The sequence below is a fragment of the Sebastes fasciatus genome, chromosome 22 (assembly GCF_043250625.1).
Source record: "Sebastes fasciatus isolate fSebFas1 chromosome 22, fSebFas1.pri, whole genome shotgun sequence".
NCBI classification, from domain to species: Eukaryota; Metazoa; Chordata; class Actinopteri; order Perciformes; family Sebastidae; genus Sebastes; species Sebastes fasciatus.
The window spans coordinates 11,177,408-11,198,423 of record NC_133816.1 but is presented as its reverse complement, the minus strand read 5'-3'; the positions used below and the strand labels follow the sequence as shown (position 1 = coordinate 11,198,423).

Below are 21,016 nucleotides of genomic sequence, written 5' to 3'. Positions count from 1 at the left end.
CTCACACCTGCCAACCCGTGTTAACACTGGCTGCAGGACCAACAGAACTCAGTGCCACAAAATCACCAGCATGCACAACTCAATACTAACACACCAGAACAAATCAGCAACTTGTTATCCAATTCAGCTGCTTACATTCACCAAAAAAAACAGCAGAACAGCCTACTTACCACACTCGACCATGTCTCCCAAAAATCTAGATGCACAACTCAATTTACAAAATGAGGTGCACCTGCCGACTAAGCAACAACTGATCTCATTCATGAAACCACAGTCTCTGCCAATCAAGCATTAACAACTTGTAGAACCAACTGCACAATACCAATCTAAACTGGGTCAAACAAATTAGGACGAGCCCCCATTTGTTACAACCCGGCTCAAAGGTTGCAACAAAAATGGGAGACCAGACGAGTTTAAAAATAGTAACAGGCATTTATTTAACAAACTAACAATCAATAACTAAATAAACGTGGAAAGTCAGTAATCAGTAATGTAGGCATGTGTGGGTGTGTGAAAATGTCTGCTGCAAACAAAACCAAAACAGGTGTGCCAGCCAAGGAAGAGAGAGCCACATCTGTTGAAAGGTAGAGAGCTTTTATCCCAACCACACCAAGCCCAGGTGTGGCTCATCAACCTGACGACCCTCTCCTGCAAAACAAAGGAGAACCAGCAAAAAGACACAGGACACCTAGTGGAGTGGAGGGGTCGTCACATGGTGTTTTTGATCCAGTGCTCTGCACTTAGCTGACACCCGCCCGCTTGCTCTCTCACTCTCATCCCCGGCTCTCCGAAGCTCTGTACCCCGCTGTTGCCTATTGTACCGCCGGTACAATAACCGTATATTTTGATGTTAATAAAATGTACCCAAATTCATGAATATGTAGGATTTTACTACTGTCCAAATGTCTGCTGTATTAGTCATGTGTTTACTCGTGTTTATTTAGATATAGGGCGGGGAAGTGAGATCGGATCACAAGCGGTCACTGGAGATGCATGCATTTCTCATTTTAAAGCTAAGCAGTACACTACAAGATGATTCTGAAAACATTTGAGGCGAGAAATAGGCATTAACGTAACATCATATTGATTCATATTATATCAGCGCTGCCTAGTTTGACCTTTTGGTCGGAGTTTGTGAGTCATTAACAGCCGGCTCTCATAGACGGCAGCTGGACAGCAGACCTCGGATGAGCTCTTACTGCATGTTTTCCTCCAGTATGTGAAATCTTGCAGATGCCATTAGGAGCACCGGAGGACACAGAGGCACATGATTTTTTTTTTCAGATTACCTGTTTCATGTATTACTGTCATGATATAGCGATCGTTTTATAAAAATAACTTTTTTAAATCATATTTGCTCCATTTCTACCCACTGCAGCTTTAATACCAGGTCTGAACAGGGCCAAAGTAAAGAACATGGCTTAAAGGTCCCATATTGTAAAAAGTGATTATAAAGGTGATTATACATTATAAAGCAGGTTTAAGTCCTATATAAATACTGTGAAAGTATTTAAACACTCAATCCACAGGGAAATACACACCGCCCGTATTCAGAAACTCTGCATTTGAAACAAGCTGTCAGGATTTCTGTCCATTTGTGATGTCACAAATATACAATATTTAGACCATGACACAATTTTAAACGTAAACATTCTAAACGTGTCCCAGTTTATTCCTGGTTGCAGTGTATGTGAATGACATCAGCTGACAGGAAGTAAACATGGACCCAAACTGTTGCCTAGCAATGCAATTCCGTTGAAATGCACTAAAACGGAGCGTTTCAGACAAGGTAAATACAGGTATATTCAGGCAGATAGTACGAGGAAAATAACGTGTTTTTTTATAACATTACAGCATGTAAACATGTTCTAGTAGAAATACAAAATACAAGTATGAACCTGAAAATGAGCACAATATGGGACCTTTAATCAAGAGAATTGCTACAAAAAAAACCCCACTGGTATCATCCTTTAAAGGTCCCATATCATGCTCATTTTCAGGTTCCTACTTGTATTTTGTGTTTCTACTAGAACATGTTTACATGCTGTAATGTTAAAAAAAAACTTTATTTTCCTCATACAGTTGGCCTGAATATGCCTGTATTTACCCTCTGTCTGAAACGCTCCGTTTTAGTACATTTTGACGGAATTGCAACAGAATTGCGTTGAAGGCAACCGCTTGGGTCCATGTTTACTTCCTGTCAGTTGATGACATTCACATACACTGCAACCAGGAATAAACTGGGACACATTTAGAATGTTTACGTTTAAAATTGTGTAAAGGATCTAAATATTGTATATTTGTGACATCACGAATGGGCAGAAATCCTGACAGCTTGTTTCAAATGCAGAGTTTCTGAATACGGGCTGTGTGTATTTCCCTGTTGCTTGAGTGCTTCAATACTTTCACAGTATTTATATAGGACTTAAGCCTACTTTATAATAAAAAACATGTGAAAATCTAGCTTTTTTATAATATGGGACCTTTAACAAGACTTCTATCTCCCGCGCTGAGCATCTTCAAAAAGTGACAAAAAAAGTGCTGCCTGGAAGCAGCCAATCAGGTTCTGCCATGTTGGGACACTCCAGCCAATGAGAGCGCTCTCAGGCAGCCAGGAGGAAAACTTGCATGGCTCCAGAGAGTGGTGGAGAAGTGCAGAACAATGAAGCAGCAGCATCCTCCCTCTCCTCCTCCTCGTCATCACCATGACTGTAAATAAAAAGGTTTCTGCAAGGAGGATTCCTCTGCTTCTGGACGCGGTTCAACACTCACCTCTCTCCTCCTCCTCCTCCTCCTCCTCTTCCTCAAACCAGTTTGCATACTGACTTCCGCCCCTCTCCCTCCCTCTGTACTAGTCTGCATCGAGCCGGCGAGCAGCTGATCTGACAGACAGGAGAGGATACAGTATCACACCGAGGAGAAGAAGAAGCTGACTTAACTTCATTTAGAAAGTGTGCGCGGATCTAGGTCGGAGACGGATTAGAGGAGGAAGAAGAAGAGGAAGCGTGTTTTTTTTTTTCATGCGATGGGATTTGCTACTTTCGTGTGAAGAGGCGGAACCTATGAGACGCTCAATATGCTGAAGCTGTACCCGGTGTTTGTATACTGTACGTGGAAGTACAGAGACTATTTGCTTCCAACTCACAGGCCTACGTTAAGGATTTAATATTTTTTATTTTATTTATATATCTCACGGATAGAAAAAACAATTTTTTCACAGGGAATTCCTTCAGATCAGGCTTTTTTTTTTATTAGGTAATATTTAAAATAAAATTGGATATGGGGGACTGCTGTCACCCCTCTGAAACAGACAGTAAACCCATTAGTCTTTTTTGAAAGGGGGTCTTATTACAAAGTAGTTTGACCCAGGATGAACTATTATTTTGTATTTTTTTATGATTTTAGCCTGTAGCAAACTACTCTACTGCAGGATTTTTTTTTTGCATTTCCCAGGTGTCTATTTTCCCCATATTTCTGCTTTAAAAAAAAAAAAAAAAGACTATTTTTTTATTTATTTATTTATTTTTTTTGGCTGGTGTTTTCCAGTCTGAACCTGACATTTTTTTTTTTCTCTTCTCGGGATTGCCCCAGTCATCATCATCCCCTCCACACAGTCCCACACCACGGATACTAGCTTTCCTCATCTCCACCATGAGTTACATCTACAAGGTATTGAATGTATTGCTACGTGGACTCGTCATCTATGCGGTACTGGGCTTGGAGTGCACTTACTCGAATGATCTACCCAGCCACTCTCAGTCTGATGCTGCGAATGTAGCCACCACAGGTAAGCAAAACGCAGTCCATGTCTTATACAAGTGTCTCCATGTACAGTCAGTGCTCTTCTTCTTCTTGCTCCCAGTGGCTTCCTCTGGGAAAGCCGAGGAATGTCCTGCGCATGTGGCTTGAATGGAAAGTGATGCATTTTATGTCGACAGTCACCTTTCTTTTTCTCCCTCCTCTTCTTCCTCTCCTCCTCTGTACATTGCTGAGAGGAATGCATGACATGACAGGAATGCAGGATGCATCCTCACTGAGGGTGTTTACAGTTAATGGTGCCCTTCATGTGTCACTTAAGGATGCTGTAGAGGGTAAATCCCATAAATAATGATACACACACATGCAGTGTAGAAAGCAAGCATATAGGAAGCCCACCTTTGTTTACATTAGTAGGTGTTTTTTGCTGATCTTTCCCAGAAGGCCACAGGTGACCCCCCTTTCTGTAATTGTGCTATTGGCAGAACCTAATGAGAGGATTTGCATTTTTTACCAGCCAATATTGATTTGTTTTAACACTACATAACAAGTGAAATAAAGGCACATGCATGGTGAGAAAAATATATAGAAAGCGCTATTTCTTTTATTTTTCTATTAGGGCTGTCGATCGATTAAAATAGTTAAACGCGATTAATCACAAATTAAATTGCATATTTTTTTATCTGTTCAAAATGTACCTTTTAAAGGGAGATTTGTCAAGTATTTAATACTCTTATCGACATGGGAGTGGGCAAATGTGCTTGCTTTATGCAAATGTATGTATATATTTATTATTGGAAATCATTAACAACACAAAACAATGACAAATATTGTCCAGAAACCCTCCCAGGTACTGCATTTAACATACATAATATGCTCAAATCATAACATGACAAACTGCAGCCCAACAGGCAACAACAGCTGTCAGTGTGTCAGTGTGCTGACTTGACTATGACTTGTCCCAAACTGCATGTGATTATCATAAAGTTGGCACGTCTGTAAAGGGGAGACTCGTGGGTAGCCATAGAACCCAAGGTCAAGGTTGAAAATGGCCATTCCAGTTTCCAAGTTTGGAGCGTTATTTAGCCTCCTCCTTGATAAGCTAATATGACATGGTTGGTACCAATGGGTTCTTTAGGTTTTCTAGTTTCATATGACACCAGCATTCTCTCTAGCTTTAAAACTGAGCCTGCTACAACCTAAAAATTGCAATTTGCGTTAATGCGTTAAATACATTTGTGGCATTATCTTATTAACTTTGACAGCCCTATTTTATATGCTTGATTATTTAACAGGGACAATACACATTAACACTGATATATATGTGGGAGTTTTGAAACATGTATAATAGGGGTGTGACGATTCACTCGGCTCACGATACGATATAATAATCATTTTAAGAAAACTTGAATGATGAAAATAAGACTAAAAAAGTAGCCTTTTATTCAAAAGACACAAAATGCAGAACAATGCTGTTTGCCCTACAGTTCCATTTTTTATGGTCTCTGTCCTTCCTCCTGTCCTCTGTCCTCCATCAGTCAGCTTTAGTTTCAGTGTTGTGTAGCCGAGGATTACGTTGCTCCTATACTTTATGAAGATAATAAATTAATAACACGGAGGCTCCGTAGTCTGCACCCTTGTCAATAACAGCGCATCACCGCTTCACGTCTTCCGTTCCTGTGGAGCTCCGACAAGGCCTATTGAAGGACGCTGGGTCACGGGCGGACATGGCTCATGGGGTACGGGGTATGACACATGCACAGTGTAAATGAAGCTGCGGCCGAGCGTTGCGATTGGTTCAATTTCGGCGAGGGCAGACCAGATTTTACTGCGCATGTGTTGTACCCTAAAGATATGACGCATAGGCCTTGCAGAGCAGCAGCAAGAGGCTGCAGCTCTAGCCCTGGAGTCCATATGTACGTATGTGTGATATCGCAATTCAGCTTTTCGTCTCGACGATGCATATCGTCACGTTTGTACATCGCGATATTTCGTGGCACGATATTTCGTCACACCCCTATCTGTTAGTGAGAAGCACTGAGGTCGTCTCTGAGTGGATAAAAGCAAGTGTTTCCATGGTGAACTTCAATAGCGTCGGTTATATCAGAACTGGAGAGCATCTCTTCATTGAAAGAAGAGCAAAGAACGACACTGAACGTGTAAATTATGCAGATGCTTTTGCCTTCAGTTAGTTTGATTGACAAACGGTTCATCCAATCAACATGCCAAGTATTTTTTGAAAGTGTCTGCCCTTTTCCAAACAGTTTCCAATCACGGCTTCTCAGATGGTTCTGTGAAACAAACCATTTGACAGGGTCAGGATATCCGTGACCTACATCAGAGGATGTAGTTCAGTTGTCATGGAGATGATACAGTTTACCACCCCTGAACAGAAACATTGGTCATGATCTCTTGAAATTCCATGCTTAGGCCATGTGATAACAACTGAACCATTTCCATGACAATTGAAACTCCACCCACTGATGAAGGCCACCAAAGGCGTCTGAAAACGTGTCAGTGAAACGTCTACCTGCAGGGATCCACTTAAGCATGACTCAAACGAGTTGATGCAAATGTTAGCGTTCAGGTGAAATCCCATTAAGCTACATTTAAATAGTTAATTTCAAGTGTATTTTTTGACTCATTTGCACTTTGGGCTGTTTGCACAAAATGATCCGTGTTGACACTGACAGAAGACAGTTAAAAATGAAGCCTCGTTAATGGAGACTCATTTATATATTTACGTTCATCCAACACAACCTAACCCCTGCCCGTCTGTTAAGTAATAAACCTCGTCCCAGTGCAGCTGTTAAGCATTCATGACTGTCTGTTTACAAGTGTTAAAGCAGCTCCTGAAAACAAACCAGGGGATACACAATAAATGGATTACTAAGGAAAAAAAGCACACTTGCCCTTTCTACACAGCAACACAGCTTGACAGTGTAAAAATGAGCCATGGGACGATATCTCCCGCTGAACAATGGAGTGCAGTGGACGCAGGGATAGCGGTGACTTAATACAGTGTCAGTAAACATGACCGCAGCGTTACCCATCTCCCAGCCGGCTGTGTGGAAAGGTCAACTGCCTTTTCACTGGTCTTGGTGTCAGGCGAGAAAAAACACAACTCTGTGTGTGTGTGTGTGTTCATGTAGCTCCTGTATATGCAGAGTTTCCTTTGTAGATTAACAGCTGCGTAAGTGATTTTTGAATTGTGTTTGTGTTGCTACTTAAATGCTACTAAATCTTGGTTTAAAGGTGCAATATGTATTTTAACAAATCTACTTTAAAACAGATCAGTTTCAAAGCTTTAAAGGAAGACTAACTTTTGAGTGACACATTGTTCCTCTTACAAATTAAAAGTTGAATTCTTAGAGAATAAAACACACAATTATTGCTAAATTCAATACACTTTGGGGTTTCGTTGCTACAGCCTTGGTTGGTCTGGTATGACTAGTAGCTTATGGTAGCTAGTTTAAGCTAACTTTAGGTAACTGTTGTTGTACAGTATAACAGACATCACTGAGTCAATTTGCTCACTTTATATCTCTTCTCTACTTGTGCTACTGTTACTATAGCTTAGCTTTTTAGCTACATTATCACTTAGATAGTGTGGCTTTAAATATATGATTCATTACATCTGTGACTAATGATATGTACTCTAGGATGTTTGCACATTCAGAAACTGGCTGATTGATGCTTGTCTTTTGGAATTACTAATTTTGCCTGCAGGTGAATTTGCACACACACACACACAATTAGTTTGTGCCTATATGCACATTCAGTAGTCATGAATATACAGTATTTCTTGCTCTGGTAATTGAGGTCAGAGACGAGGCTGTTGTTGTCGAAGCAGTTCAGGGTTCAAAGCTGCCATTTAGCACGCTGTGAGTGGTGAGGGGGTGAGACCTGGAGGGGGGTTGGGTTTAACATTTGGTGAGTCAGGCAGCTCCCTTGTGGTTTTGGGATCTTCAAAAGATCCGAGTTTAAGAGAAGCTGGGGCGTTGTTTCAGAAATAAAGCAGGGGATGGTGATGGAGGATGATTACATACGTTTTTGAGTAGCTTTGACAAGAAATGAGTGGTGTAAAAAAATATTGAATATTGCGATATCATGTTGGTGATACTGTATAGATTTTCAAAAACACTTTAGATTTTTAATTAACAGTTTACATGCATAGATAAACTCAAGTCAATACTTTTTTTTCATTTGCAACGAGATGTGCCCTCTCAAAATAGTGCAATGATGTCAGATTCTACAGGGACTGTGATAAATGCAAATGCAGATTCCACTCTTCTGATTGCATAAAAAAGTCAACTTTTTTTAACTCAGATTTTATGCATGGTGGTTCAGTTTTCCTAAAATTAGATTAATAAAATTACAATATATCACCTTGCCTACAGTATCACAATATATCGCAATATATTGAATCGTAACCCCTGTATCAAGATACGTATCGTACCGCCAGATTCTTGCCAATTTACAGTCCTAGTCAGAGTTCCCTACTAGGAATATATAATGTTAAATTTAAACTGCTGCACAGTTGATCAAAATTTTATTGAAATCGCAATATGGCCTACTGCAATTTTCAAATTGTAGGAGGTGCAATATTTTTTAAAGGCGAAGTGTGTTTCAAAATACCATTTAAAATTAAATATTGTCGTTTTGCAGAGATGTCCTGGCCTACACGTTATATTCTACAAACTTAAGAAAATATCTTTGTTTGGTACAGATCCCCTGCAAAAGTCACACCATAATCATTTTTATATGTTATTCAATGTAAATGAGAATAATTATGTAAAAATGATCATTCACTTTAATATCGCAAATCGTATCACAATTGCAATATCAGTCAAAAAAAAAAATCGTTCAGCCCTTTTAAGACTCGTCCTTTTGGATATTATCATGTATTAGCTTTTCTGACAGATAATTGTCCCAGTTAATATTTGCTGTCATCATATTTAGCATGAGCCAACATCTTTATCGCGGTCTAGAAAAGCCATGTAATTTAAAAACAGAAGATTAACAGATTAACTGGCTGACTTTTGTATTTCATTCATCTTGGAAGAATTGATGTAATTGATTTTTGGTGTTACACACATGACTTGAAATTGAATGTCACAAGTTGTTTTTTGTGCTGGTGTTGTTAAACTAATTTCACAGTCTGTTTGAATTGAAGTAATGTGACATGTTTCAGGTCTTTGTCTTAACCAACAAAAACGTGTTCCTCATTGTGGGCCTTTAATAACTGCGTAGTACAGTAGGGTTCCTGCTTTATTGTAAATTTACTTGCATGCACTGCAGTTTTTTTTTTTTTTTTTCACATGGGCCAAATTCAGAGTTAACAATAGGAATCATAAATCATCTCTGCACACCTCGAGAAAGAAAATGGTGTTAGGAATTTCAGCAAAACATGCAAAAAAGCAAAAAGAGAGAGAGGCATTTGTAAAGGCCATGGTTGAATGGCAATGTGAACGTGGTCTTCCCCCGTTTTAATGGTGTATTTAACTTGTTTGGCGTTTCAACAAACAAAGCCCTTCCCTCCGACTGCAAAGAACATCCAGTTCTCAAATAATGTGCTCTGCTGGATGATAGTCGTCTCGGATACAGGGCCCCCATTTAGCATAAGCTTTACATAACTTACAGATACAGAAACTGGCTGCTGTAGGTTAAATTACAGACTCAAAAGCAATAAAGCAAACATGAGTAGATCCCTCTCACACTCAGATTGTCACGTACGGTATTCCTACATGATCTAGAACTCTGTCGCTAAGATTTCATTCAGAGATTGTCAAAGTTTGGAGAGACTTCGCCGGCTATTGCTTTGTTTATAGAGCTAAAATCAGAGGTGACACTGGCGATCTCAGAGCAAAGCGGCTGCATTAAGAAAGGGATTTGTTTGGAAAGGAGGTTCAACATTTGCTTATGTCGCCAGTGCTTTCTTAAGTACTGCAGGGAGCACAGGAAATTTGCATTTTGTGATACTTCCGTCGCTGCCGGCTGGCCCGTGTTCTATCAAAGTAACACACTCGCTTGAGGAAAGCCAGGCTTTTTTACTTAACTGTGGTGTTGTAGCCTCAGAGCGAGTTTTGGGTTCGCTCTCGGGGCTAATTGTGACAGAGTGTCAGAGTGAACGTGGAGCGAGTCATAATGTCTTGGTTCTGTGGACTACAGCTTGACAGGCAAGGCCATTTCCTTTCCCTGACTAGAACAGATTGTTCTGAAGAGTTCGCCATGAGCCAAAAAACTTAACCAAAACTCTGTAACCAGCCCTGAGAGCACTTCAAAATATCTGCACATTTCATAACTTAAATCTACAGTGAATTATCACCCGACCCTGCAGTTTCTCTCAGCTGAAGGAGGCCAAAACGCTCCATAGTTTTAGCATCTTTCAGCTCATTTAGATTTTACGGACTGCAACTTTAAAGGTGTTAAATTTGAATTTAGCTGCAAGCTGCCGGCTCAGCTGTCCCCATTTTGAGAGCCGTGCGGAGGTAATAGAAATACTCTCAATCTCACATTTAGCACCTTAATGTTTCGGTTCAGTCTCACCATTCATCAATGTTGTTTCCAACCACAACATGTAGCTGTTTTTAGCAAAGAAAGCTTTGATAAACCTACTGTACGCTACTTGCCCCACACCAAACGGCATACAGGCAAAGTTTGTGACTCGCTGGTGAACATAGTGGACATTTGTGGCAGTTGTTGATCACTTGCGGGCCCTACCAGCTGGTTAAGAGGAGTGTGAGCAGTCAATAACTGTGTTTCCACTCACATATTTTTGTTACATTTTGAAGTATCTCGTTCGAAAAGCTGTGTGGAAATGGCAAATTTCGATAAAACTTCTTCAATTGCAAAAAATTTTTTTTTACGCTTGCTTGATTTTGGTTTTTGTCTTTGTAGAAAAAGAGTTGATGCGCTAAATCAGTTATGAAAACACCTTCACCCATTCCCATAACATACAAATGCTTGTCTTCGTTTCCGGACAACATGATTTTATTTTGTTTCCGGTTTGCAACCTCTACTTCTTCTACTCTGCTTACTGGCGGATTGCACCATGCGTATCCTACAGCGCCAACTTCTGACCAAAACCACGCTGTAGCCGAGTTTCTTTGCTCCAAACCAGTTTATGGAAACACACCTGGTTTGCATTTCTTTTTTTTTCGACATTTCAAAAGTTTACTTAAAATTAGCATGACAAATGAATGTAAACACGACTAATGATGGTATAAAAGAGTCAATAAAATAGTTTTTTCAAGAATTGTGAATCACCGCAAGCATGAGAGGCCCTTAAGCATACTGTCATAAATGAGCACACAAAATATCAGGCTAATGGGTACAGTAGTATGCGAGATTAGCTGCGGACAGACAGACACACACTCACACACACAACCGAACGCATGATCCCCTCCAGGCTTAAGCCCGGTGGAGATAATAACCTCGAATGAAAGGCCGGCGACGTATCGCCAAACTGACGCCACTCAGTTGCCCTGTTGACTTCCCCCAGAAGTGGACAGCTGTCGCCCATCTCAATGAGGGGCTTTATGGTTGTGATCCAACCTGATGAGTCCCGTCACCAAACAGAACAGACTCCCCCCTGGTGTATTTATAAAACCACTGGGGAAGTTTTCCATGTGCCTTTTCCATCATGCTCCCTTAGGTGACTGCTGGCGGCAGGTTTCCTTATCATTACCGAGATCTGTCGCCGCGGCGTCGGGCCAGTTTCAACTGGGCTCACCGGGGAGATAATGGGGCTTTATTTAACGGTTTACCCCACTACGCCCATGATCACCAGCCATGCCAGAGAGCAGGGATCACATTTAAAGTCACTAACAAGAGCTGAGACAATCAATGACCTGATTCACTGGCACGGAGGCATTGTTTTGTTACCAATCCCCATTGATATCTCCGAAGACGTATCAACTACCTAACTCCAAATTTCTGTTTATGATTAAACACGTGATCGCACCACCTTTCCTCAAACACCCTGTCACTCTCAAATAGCTTAAGTACTGAAACAAATCCTTATTTTTACGTTGTTGAATCTCTAATGCGCACACCAGTATACTCAAGATAATTATTTTCACTAGCAGCCAGTAAGCTGATTCAATCGTGCAGAAAGTGCCTCAGTAGGAGATGTAGGTCACTGTACTCAGCTGTACAGTGTTTCCTGCTGTGAGTGGCCTACAGTAGCAGAACCGTCTGCCCAGAGGGGACTATTGTTGACCCGCTCCGCCACACTTTAAGGTGTTGATCCCCCCAGCTGGCAATGCACTGGCGCTTGGCTGGGTGAGCCCTTTGTGATGGATGCACGCAAGCTGACACCACTATATGCCAATGGGCAGGAAAAAAACACACAAAAACATACGTGCTTTGTATGGTCTAGGTTCCTTTTTTTCTCACTTCCTCTTTGGCTGCTTTCAGTTTAATGTCGTCAGGTACAAACATAGTAGTGCTGAAATGGTTAGTATGCTGACAAATTAACTGTATTTTGCTAATAGCTCAAGTAATTTTTATGACTGCGACAGCCGTGGCCGGAGGCATTATGGTTTCCAGTTGTCCGTCCGTCCGTCTGTCTGTCCGATTCATCCTCATTAATACAATATCTCAGGATATCTGAGGTAAGTTCTTCAAATTTGGCACAAACGTCCATTTGGACTCAAGGATGAACTGATTCGATTTTGGTGGTCAAAGGTCAAGGTCGCTGTGACCTCACAAAACAGGTTTTGGCCATAACTCAAGAATTCATGTGCTAATTACGACAAGTGATGACATTTTAGACAGACATGGATGTAAACTGCAACTTGACTAGGCAGTAATTCTAGTTCAAGGAAAAACACTTTTGTTTTTGCTGTTTTTTAGATCCTCAAATGCGAGAATCTGCTACTTTTCTTTCTTCATATCATTGAAAATGAGTTTTGCACCATTGGTCTGGCAAATCAAGCAATTTGAAGATGTCACCTTTGACTTGTGTAAACTTTGATGGCCATTTTTCACTGACATTTTATAGACTACCCAATAAATAGATTTATTGCAGCGGCCACTGTTAGTAGCATCCCTAAAACATACTGTAGAAATTAATCCACTGTTTCAGAATCAAAGGCGGTTAGGGGTCACAACCTAATAGCATAATACTTGTCACCTTAACACAGGAAGAAGCCAATGCCATGCCCTTCACAGAAGCTTAAAATTGACACTGTGGCTTTCTCGCTTTGCATGTCATTTGTTGGCTAATCACATGTAGTTACTGAAGCATTGTTTTTTTTCTCAGTGTGAGAATAGATAGATTTACCCTACAATGGTTTAATCCAATCTCTTTGTTTTCCAGTGTGAGACTACCTGTCGAAGATGTTTGACTATTTAGAAATGAGAAAGGCGTCTACCGCCGATTCTCCATTCATATTCAGGCAAATGGAACTATATATATATATATATATATATATATATATATATGAGTGGCATTTAAAGTTAGATATTGGACGTGAAGAGCAGTCCCCTCTGATTTCAGGGACTTTCCCTTGGCAGAGGGCACGTGATGTGGTGACCTGGGCAAGAGGGGCAAAGAGCGGTGTGGATTTCTTTGGTATGCTGTCCCCCCTCAAGTCTGTATCCACCAACATTCGTGCTCCGACCTGCGTGCTCATAACAAACTAACATACAAGTAGAGACCAGGGAGATTCAGATGCAAACGTAATTCAATGAAGAAAACTAGAGAGCATGAGGATGCATATCTATGTGCTTTTCTTCTTGTCAGTTTTGTCTTCTTTCTGCTGCCCATGAATGGCCAAAAAACTCAGGTTTAAAGTGGTATAATAGTTTCCAGGGTTGTTTTTCATTGATCAAACAAACAAGCAAGCAGTTGAACAGTTTCTTCCCCCATGTCTTGGATGGAGGCGAGCTGTGATGAGTTGCTAATCCGTCTTAGTGCTGCTAACAGTAGCATGTCCGGACCAACAGCTGGCTTCTCAGGAGCCACTTGGCCTCTCCTTGATGTGATCCGAAATGGGCCCAGTTTATATTACACATCAAAGGACCTGATAGGAAACAGAATGACTGTCAGCAAGTAGGTCAAAAGTCTGTAAAAGGTGTAGGCACTTCTGTCTGCACATGATTTGTTTCTGCTGTGTTTCACATCAGAGACAGTAGGTTATGTTTTGATGTAAGATGCAGGCAGTTGGTAACCTTTAGAAGCACCTTATTTGTTAATCCTCTGCATGGGTATTGCACCAATTGTGTAAACTCAGCTGCTTTCTTTTCTCCAAATTTGATAGCTGTCTTTATTTGGATCAACTCCACGATTCGACTTTGCTATTGTCTGAAGCGTGGCATTTATTCTTAGCTTCCATTCTGGCGTCCATATTTAGGAGCACCAAGTTTAAAAAAAACGCACCAGAATCCTGTCAGGAAGGTAAAAGACTTACACAGGAAGCAGGCATAAAGCCAAACCTGCTGTCTGCTACAAATCGTCAGACCAAGACATTCCCATGCCAAGGCAGTGACGGAAGTGTCCAAAACCAATTTGTCTTTTAGTGCCACTTTTCAAAATGAAACTAAAAGCCTGTCCTTGCCCTCTGAAAGTTTGAACAGGCAATGCTCCCTTCACATAAATGTCATTTATCTTTTTCTTTCAAGGCCATGCAGAGGTCGAGCTGTGGATTTTTTAAATGTACAATTTGCCAACATCTTGAACAATGCTCCGGTAATGTAAGATCCAACAAGATGTAAATGTTAGTAATAATAAATCTTGCACTGAGCAAAAGCAGTGTGCAGTATTTTTGGTTTCTTTTACTGCTCTTCACCTTCCACGGTTGTCATGCCACTAATGAGATCGGGCTTCTTTTACGACAATGTACCTGTAATATGATCATTCATACTGTAGGCTATTTGAAAGATCTGTGTGGTTTAAACTGCAGTCAGTTGTCAGATGCAACACATCTATTGATGCAACTGAACACACAAGTGTAACATTAAACCACTACCGAATGTTAATGTTGAAACGTACTGTAATGTCCATGTTTGATGTTTTTACAATCTCTATTTTAGGGCTGTACAGAATAGTTTGAAGCTTCATTTGTAACCTTTACATTCAAATCAACATTTGGATGCTGCGCTGTTATTTCTTTTTGCATGTCTATTCATCTGTTTTAACCCGCTAGGCTATTTCTGCATAGTTGCAGATAAATATTCCTCTACACTAATCAGTGTTTTTCTCCTATATTCATTCTGCAGCGGCTTACCGCGATCATTAATACCCTCTGTTCTTGTGTTTCACAGAGTGCGGGTCTTACAGACTTTGTTTGTTTCCGACTCGTGTGATCCCAACAGTTCCAATAACTCCAGAGCGTTGTAAAGTCTAAAAGTCAAAATTCATAGATGTAATATTATTTCCAAAGTTCACAACATGTTTTTTTCTAACGAAATATTCTGCTTCAATCTGTATTTGTTGGCGTTTAGCCTTTAAAAACAACATTTGCACAGTGCTCAAACAACTGTTTGCTGTCCTGCTTGCCACGGTGCACACAACTGGACTACTCGTTTTTCTACAGTACCGCAGGTGGGGTCAGGGTTCGAGACTAACGGCGTACCGTTCTCCCGGGGATGATAGAAGATTTCCTGCTTGGCTAAATAACACAGCTAACGAACAGAGGCTGCATTGAGTTGCATTATGATGCGTTCAAGCTCTATTCAGTAAAATATAAAAGGTAAAAATGAGTATTGGGTGAAGGAGCCCTGTGATAATCTGACGACCTGTCCAGGGTTTACCCCGCCTTTGCCCAATGTCAGCTATGATTGGCTCTAATCTGCCTTCAATGCAAGAAGCAGACGTATCTGAGAAGTTCAAGTTAGAATTTTTCATCTTGTATTTTGTTGTATCCAATCCATGTGAACAACCTGTTTTGTTTTTTGCTTGTCTTATAGGTCAGAATTTGACTAGGGAAATTGCTTACTGTAAATGTTCAAAGAGGGGAATTCAAACAACATAAATCAAATTAAGTTGCTTTTCAAAGTAAAATATTTCAATTCTATGAATTCAGCTGTTTTTAAATTTCATCTTTCAAGATTCAAATGAATACAGCTATTAGTTGCTTCCAGGCACATCTGGTTTCCATTTGGTGTTACTATTTCCCTTCTGTTATTTGTTTAACCAATTTGTGACAAGGTCAGGGAACATGGGGTACCAAACCCTAAAAGAGATGCTTCTCAGAAGTCCGCTGGGAAAGTCTTAACCCTCAGCTTTCTTGTCTCGAGGCCATGACACAGATGAGGAACACTTAATCCCAGTTGGGGATATCCAGGCTGCGTCATGAATGATTTGGACTAAAAAATCATTTATTTTGCCTTGTAATCACTGATGTTCACGAGTTATGCAAGAACATTGGATCCCATTACTACATGGCCAAAGCATGTTGAGCGCTCATCATGCTTTTCATTGTTCATTGTCAAAGTCTAGCATGTGATCTCAGCCCGCTGCTCCCTGTCTCGCTTTCCATAGACATTCAATCCATTAACCTTATATCCAGAGGAGCTTGTCGGAGGCAGAGCGAGCTAATTAAAAGAGCGCTTGTCTTTTCATCCTCTCTCCTCCTGCTTTTTCTTCCCCGGGCCAGCCGCATACATCACACATCGCACATCGCACATCACACATCTCGTGTTTGGTGCTGTTATTGAAACATTCCTGGGACGCCCGGGCGCAAGGAGCGTCTCCTTTTCTGGAAGTTTTTAGATCAGACTTAGTGGGCCTCCACACGTTTTGCTCTAGTTGTCCCACCCTTCATTTTAAGCTGTGGCCTAAGCAGAGGATTACTGATGCCCATTAAGGTGGTTTAGATGGTTAAGGGATACCCTGTTTCAGTGGAAATGACTTGGCACAAAGAGAGGGAAGGCTTTTATCCGTTTAGGGCAGATGCAGTGCAAACTTAAAGGTGCCCTGTAGAGGTTTTTCTTTCTAAACAAACAAAGGTTCTCTTTACCACTCGTAAAGACATTGACTATGTTTACATGCACACTAATATTCCACTATTGTTCCGAATATGACAATATTCCGAATTTGATAGGGGTCATGTAAACAGCATTTTCCGTTTGGATATTTTGAATTAGGCCTTATTAGGTGCACAGGTACTGCATTTAGCATAAAAAAATATGCTCAAGTCATAACATGGCAAACTGCAGCCCAACAGGCAACAACAGCTGTCAGTGTGTCAGTGTGCTGACTTGCCTATGACTTGCCCAAAACTGCATGTGATTATCATAAAGAGGGCATGTCTGTAAAGGGGAGACTCGTAGGTACCTATAGAAGACATTTTCATTCACATATCTTGAGGTCAGAGGTTATTTAACCTCCTTTGTGACAAGCTACTATGACATGAGCCCGCTACAACCTCCCAAAGATTGATTGCGTTAATGCGTTAAAGAAATTAGTGCCGTTAAAATTAATTTGCGTTATTATCGCGTTAGCTTTGACAGCCATAGTTTAAACATTATGAAAGACTTGTATATCAACAGGTTTTTTGGATTATGCACATATATCACAACGCCGACCTTTTCAAGAAGGTGGTTGAAGGAATGAAAGAGGGAGGCTGTTTTCGCACGGTATGCACGGAATATGCACAGCTGCATGTAAACGGGAATATAAGTGGAATATTAATTTTCCTTAGCCATGTAAACAGCTTAGTAGGAATATTGTTTGTTTTTTCAGAATAAGGGCAAAAAACAGATTATTTTGTGCATGTAAACATAGTCTTTGTCCCAAACTCTACATGGTACCTCTAACATACTCAAAATGCAGTCAGGCCTTGGAGAGCCGTGGAGTCCGACCTTTTATTCACACACTGAAAATCCACAGTAGTCGCATTGCTTAACTTCAGTTGCCGGAGCTGATCCAGCTGCGCCTCCACCTCTATTGTTTGCATAATCCATTCACATGCAGCAAATTACGACAAACATAATACAGTTCAGGGTGGATCAGGTTTAGTCGAGACATGTTGAATGTCTGGAGCCTGGACACACATGCAGCTTAGTGTGTGTGTGTGTGTGTGGTTTTTGCAACACTTTGTTTTGGCTGGCTTGAGAGATTCGACTAATCGACGCATGTTGTGTAAAAAAAGTTTTGCGGTAATTATGCGTTTGTGTGTCGGAACTGCTTCGTGTGTTTGCTAGTTGATGATTTTGCAAGTACACATTCTTCTGACATGCCCTAGGGCACCCTGGGGAGTCAGAAAGCTCACCTGTCAGCGTAGCAGGAGCTCAAACATAACAACAAGCCAAAGCCTGGTAAATAAATATTGTTTTCTTTTTTTGCAAGTGTATTAAGACGGGAAAAAAATCACTTGTTTGATTTTTTTTTTTTTAACGTTTGCTGTCAGATTCTTTCCCTCCTGCTGTCCAACTTCACTAAAGCCACCTCGTGTCACTCCGTTGAATAACAAACCGAAGTGAAAGAGGTCAGTTTTTAAATGTGCGCGTCCATTTTAACAGCTCGTGCAAACCGAGAGTAACATACAAACACTTTCTGTATCTTGTTTCTTCCTCTTCAAACTAACCAGCTCCCTCTCTCTCTCTCTTAACTCTCTGCTCTGGCTGGTGGCATTTGTAGGCGGCTAATGATATTTGTGTCTTATTAATGGCTGCTGATGAGCTGAAATGGTAGACTCTCCAGAAGCTTTATTTACTTGCCTTTAATACTGACCCGTCAGCTTGATTTATGACGCTGCCATATGGGCGCTGGTTACAGGGCACAAGTCTGGTACACATTGGCATCACATTCCTCCCCCTCCCCCCCACACTTTCACACAATTTGGAGAATCTAATTGGTGTATTGAATGCAATGCAATTAGGATTTTTTCAGCTTTATTTATTACAAGACATATGACTTAATTAATCACGGAGACGGGGTCAGACATGTCCCTGGAGCGAAGGTTGTAACTTAACTTGAGGCTGCTGAGAGCATCAATAAAATCTTTATACGGAATTTTATAAGAATGTATTTAACATCTCACTTATCATCCATATGGTAAGTGCATACACCATAAATGCGTGAAAGCTGATAGGAGTTTGGCACGCTGACAGTGGATCTAATGAACTGCTGACATGGCTGACACAGTGTGGTAATATACTGTTTGACATCCGAGCAGGAGGTCTTGTAGCCTCTGTTGTTACATCAGAGCAGAGGGGTCATGAAGTGAACGATGAGACCAGAAGAAGAAGAAGGTTCAAGGACGAGTGGCTGCAATGCTGAAGTGTCCCTGAGCAAGGCAGCAGTCCCCCCAGTTCAATAGCCGACTTTGACCTCTGACTTGCCCGCACAAAACAACAAGATAAAAGACCATTTTTTATTCAGAGATTAATAGTTTAACACTCTTATCTGTGTCCAGCTGACCTATATTGTTAATTGACTGAATAGTTACCATTGAGACATATTAATGCAGACAGTAATGGAAAGATTTTAGTATGTGCAGAAATATTGTTTTTCCATATGCTGTCTTAAAACTTACAAATTTTACGCAAGTCAAGTTTGATTTTTTTTTTCATTCTTCTGCTGTCCGTTTGGCATCTTATCACAATAATTGAAAAATGTTTCCCAGGATGTTTAAAGGTGAAATTGATCCTAAGCTTCGTCTTGTTTTGTCCGCATCTCAAAGATATTCAGTATACTGTCATGGAGGAGTAAAGAAACCAGAAAATATTCACATTTTAAGAAGCTTTTTCTCTTTAAAAAAATGACTCAAACCGATTAATCAATTATCAAAGTAGTTGGCAATTTATTTAATAGTTGGCAACTAATTGATTAATTGTTGCAGCTCTAGTTTCTTGTCTGAGTTTCTTGCCAGCTTACCTACCCTGTGGAATCTGCATTCATCTATCATATCTTGAGGTCAGAGGTCAAGGGACCCCTTTCGAAATGGCCATGCCAGTTTTTCCTTGCCAAAATTTAGGGTAACTTTTTTTGCGACAAGCTAGTATGACATTGTTGGTACCAATGGATTCATTAGGTTTTCTAGTTACATATGATTTTTCAGAGGTTAATTAAAAATCAATAGCATTTCGGAGAATCAATACAGTATCACAAAACATAATATCGCGATACTCATGTGTATCTTTTTTTTTTCTTACACCCCTGAACAGTCTAGTTTTTCATTGTAAGGCCCTACATGTGGGTGACACATGATCTTTTTACTGTCTTCAGTGTCTTGATAATTTGTTGAGGCATTAAGGCCGAAATTACTCACATTCACTTATTCCTAAAAAAAAATATATATATATCTTACTCTTTAGTGAGCAGTAAATTAAGATTTTGGACACTTGTGAAAAAGTTTTTTTTTAAAGTAATTTTGGTGCCTATAAAATGAGAGGCCTCATATTGTGGAACAGTTTGAAAAAAGGAATTTCGAGTGCACTATGTGGTGCAATTTCACAGAGAGAATTCAGACACTCAAATAAAATCGCTGAAAGTAAATATAGTGCGCTATACTGGACACAGCCCTGGAAAGTTGACTAACTTCTTGCTCGGCTGTGGTTTGTCATGTCAGATTCTTGCAGTCTAAGTGAAATGTTAAGACTACATACATGCTATAGCAGGCCAATTAACTCCTACTACTGAACTGGATGTATCCTTTATATGATTGTTGTGTGTATGCATGAGATATAAGGCAGTTTTGAGCAACGTATCACTCACATAAGCATCTGATGTGGCTTTTTCATGTGTATTTAATTGATTTACAAGGCAAACCCCCTGACTAAAGACACTACTGTTTGACCCCAGTCGGCTACTAGCAGCTTGTCTGAGAGTATCTGAGATGTGGTCGCCGTCAGGCGGCTGAAATACGAAGAGGTGAAACGAGTGAGCTCACTCTCATCTGTTATAGCATGTGGAGAGTGTTTGCTGACATGTTCTCCAGTCTGCTCCCGCATTACTTCATCCTGGTCTGCTCGTTGAGTCTGTCTGCCACCTGTACTGCCACGACCTTAGACACTTGAGAGTGTGACGCTGTATGTGTGCGCAAGGTGTGTGTGTATGTCTTTGACATGACATCTGTGTCTGTACTCAAGAGAGAGAGAGAGAGAGAGAGAGAGAGGGAGACAATGTGAGAGCAGGAAATAGCTGAGGACACGGAGACATCTTGAGCAGTGCGGGTAAGACGAGGCCTCTCGGCTCCCCAGAGTCGCATGTCAAGCCCATCATATCCTGCCATCTTAATTCCACATCGCCTCTGCCCACACCCACCGCCCGGATAGTCTTACACTGAATCTGGCTCCTCACCCAAGA

The 21,016-nt window shown here is 40.7% G+C and overlaps 1 protein-coding gene across 2 annotated transcripts in view; it reads left to right on the top strand.

The window, feature by feature from the left end:
- Window positions 1-2,915: 2,915 nt before the first annotated feature.
- The window catches only part of stim2b (stromal interaction molecule 2b), a 49,717-nt gene continuing 31,616 nt past the window's right edge, over window positions 2,916-21,016 (top strand). For both annotated transcript variants that reach the window (XM_074623253.1, XM_074623254.1), the window contains exon 1: window positions 2,916-3,787. In XM_074623253.1, the coding sequence (XP_074479354.1) occupies window positions 3,652-3,787 (136 nt within the window). In that variant the 5' untranslated portion in view covers window positions 2,916-3,651. The remainder of the gene's footprint in view (window positions 3,788-21,016) is intronic.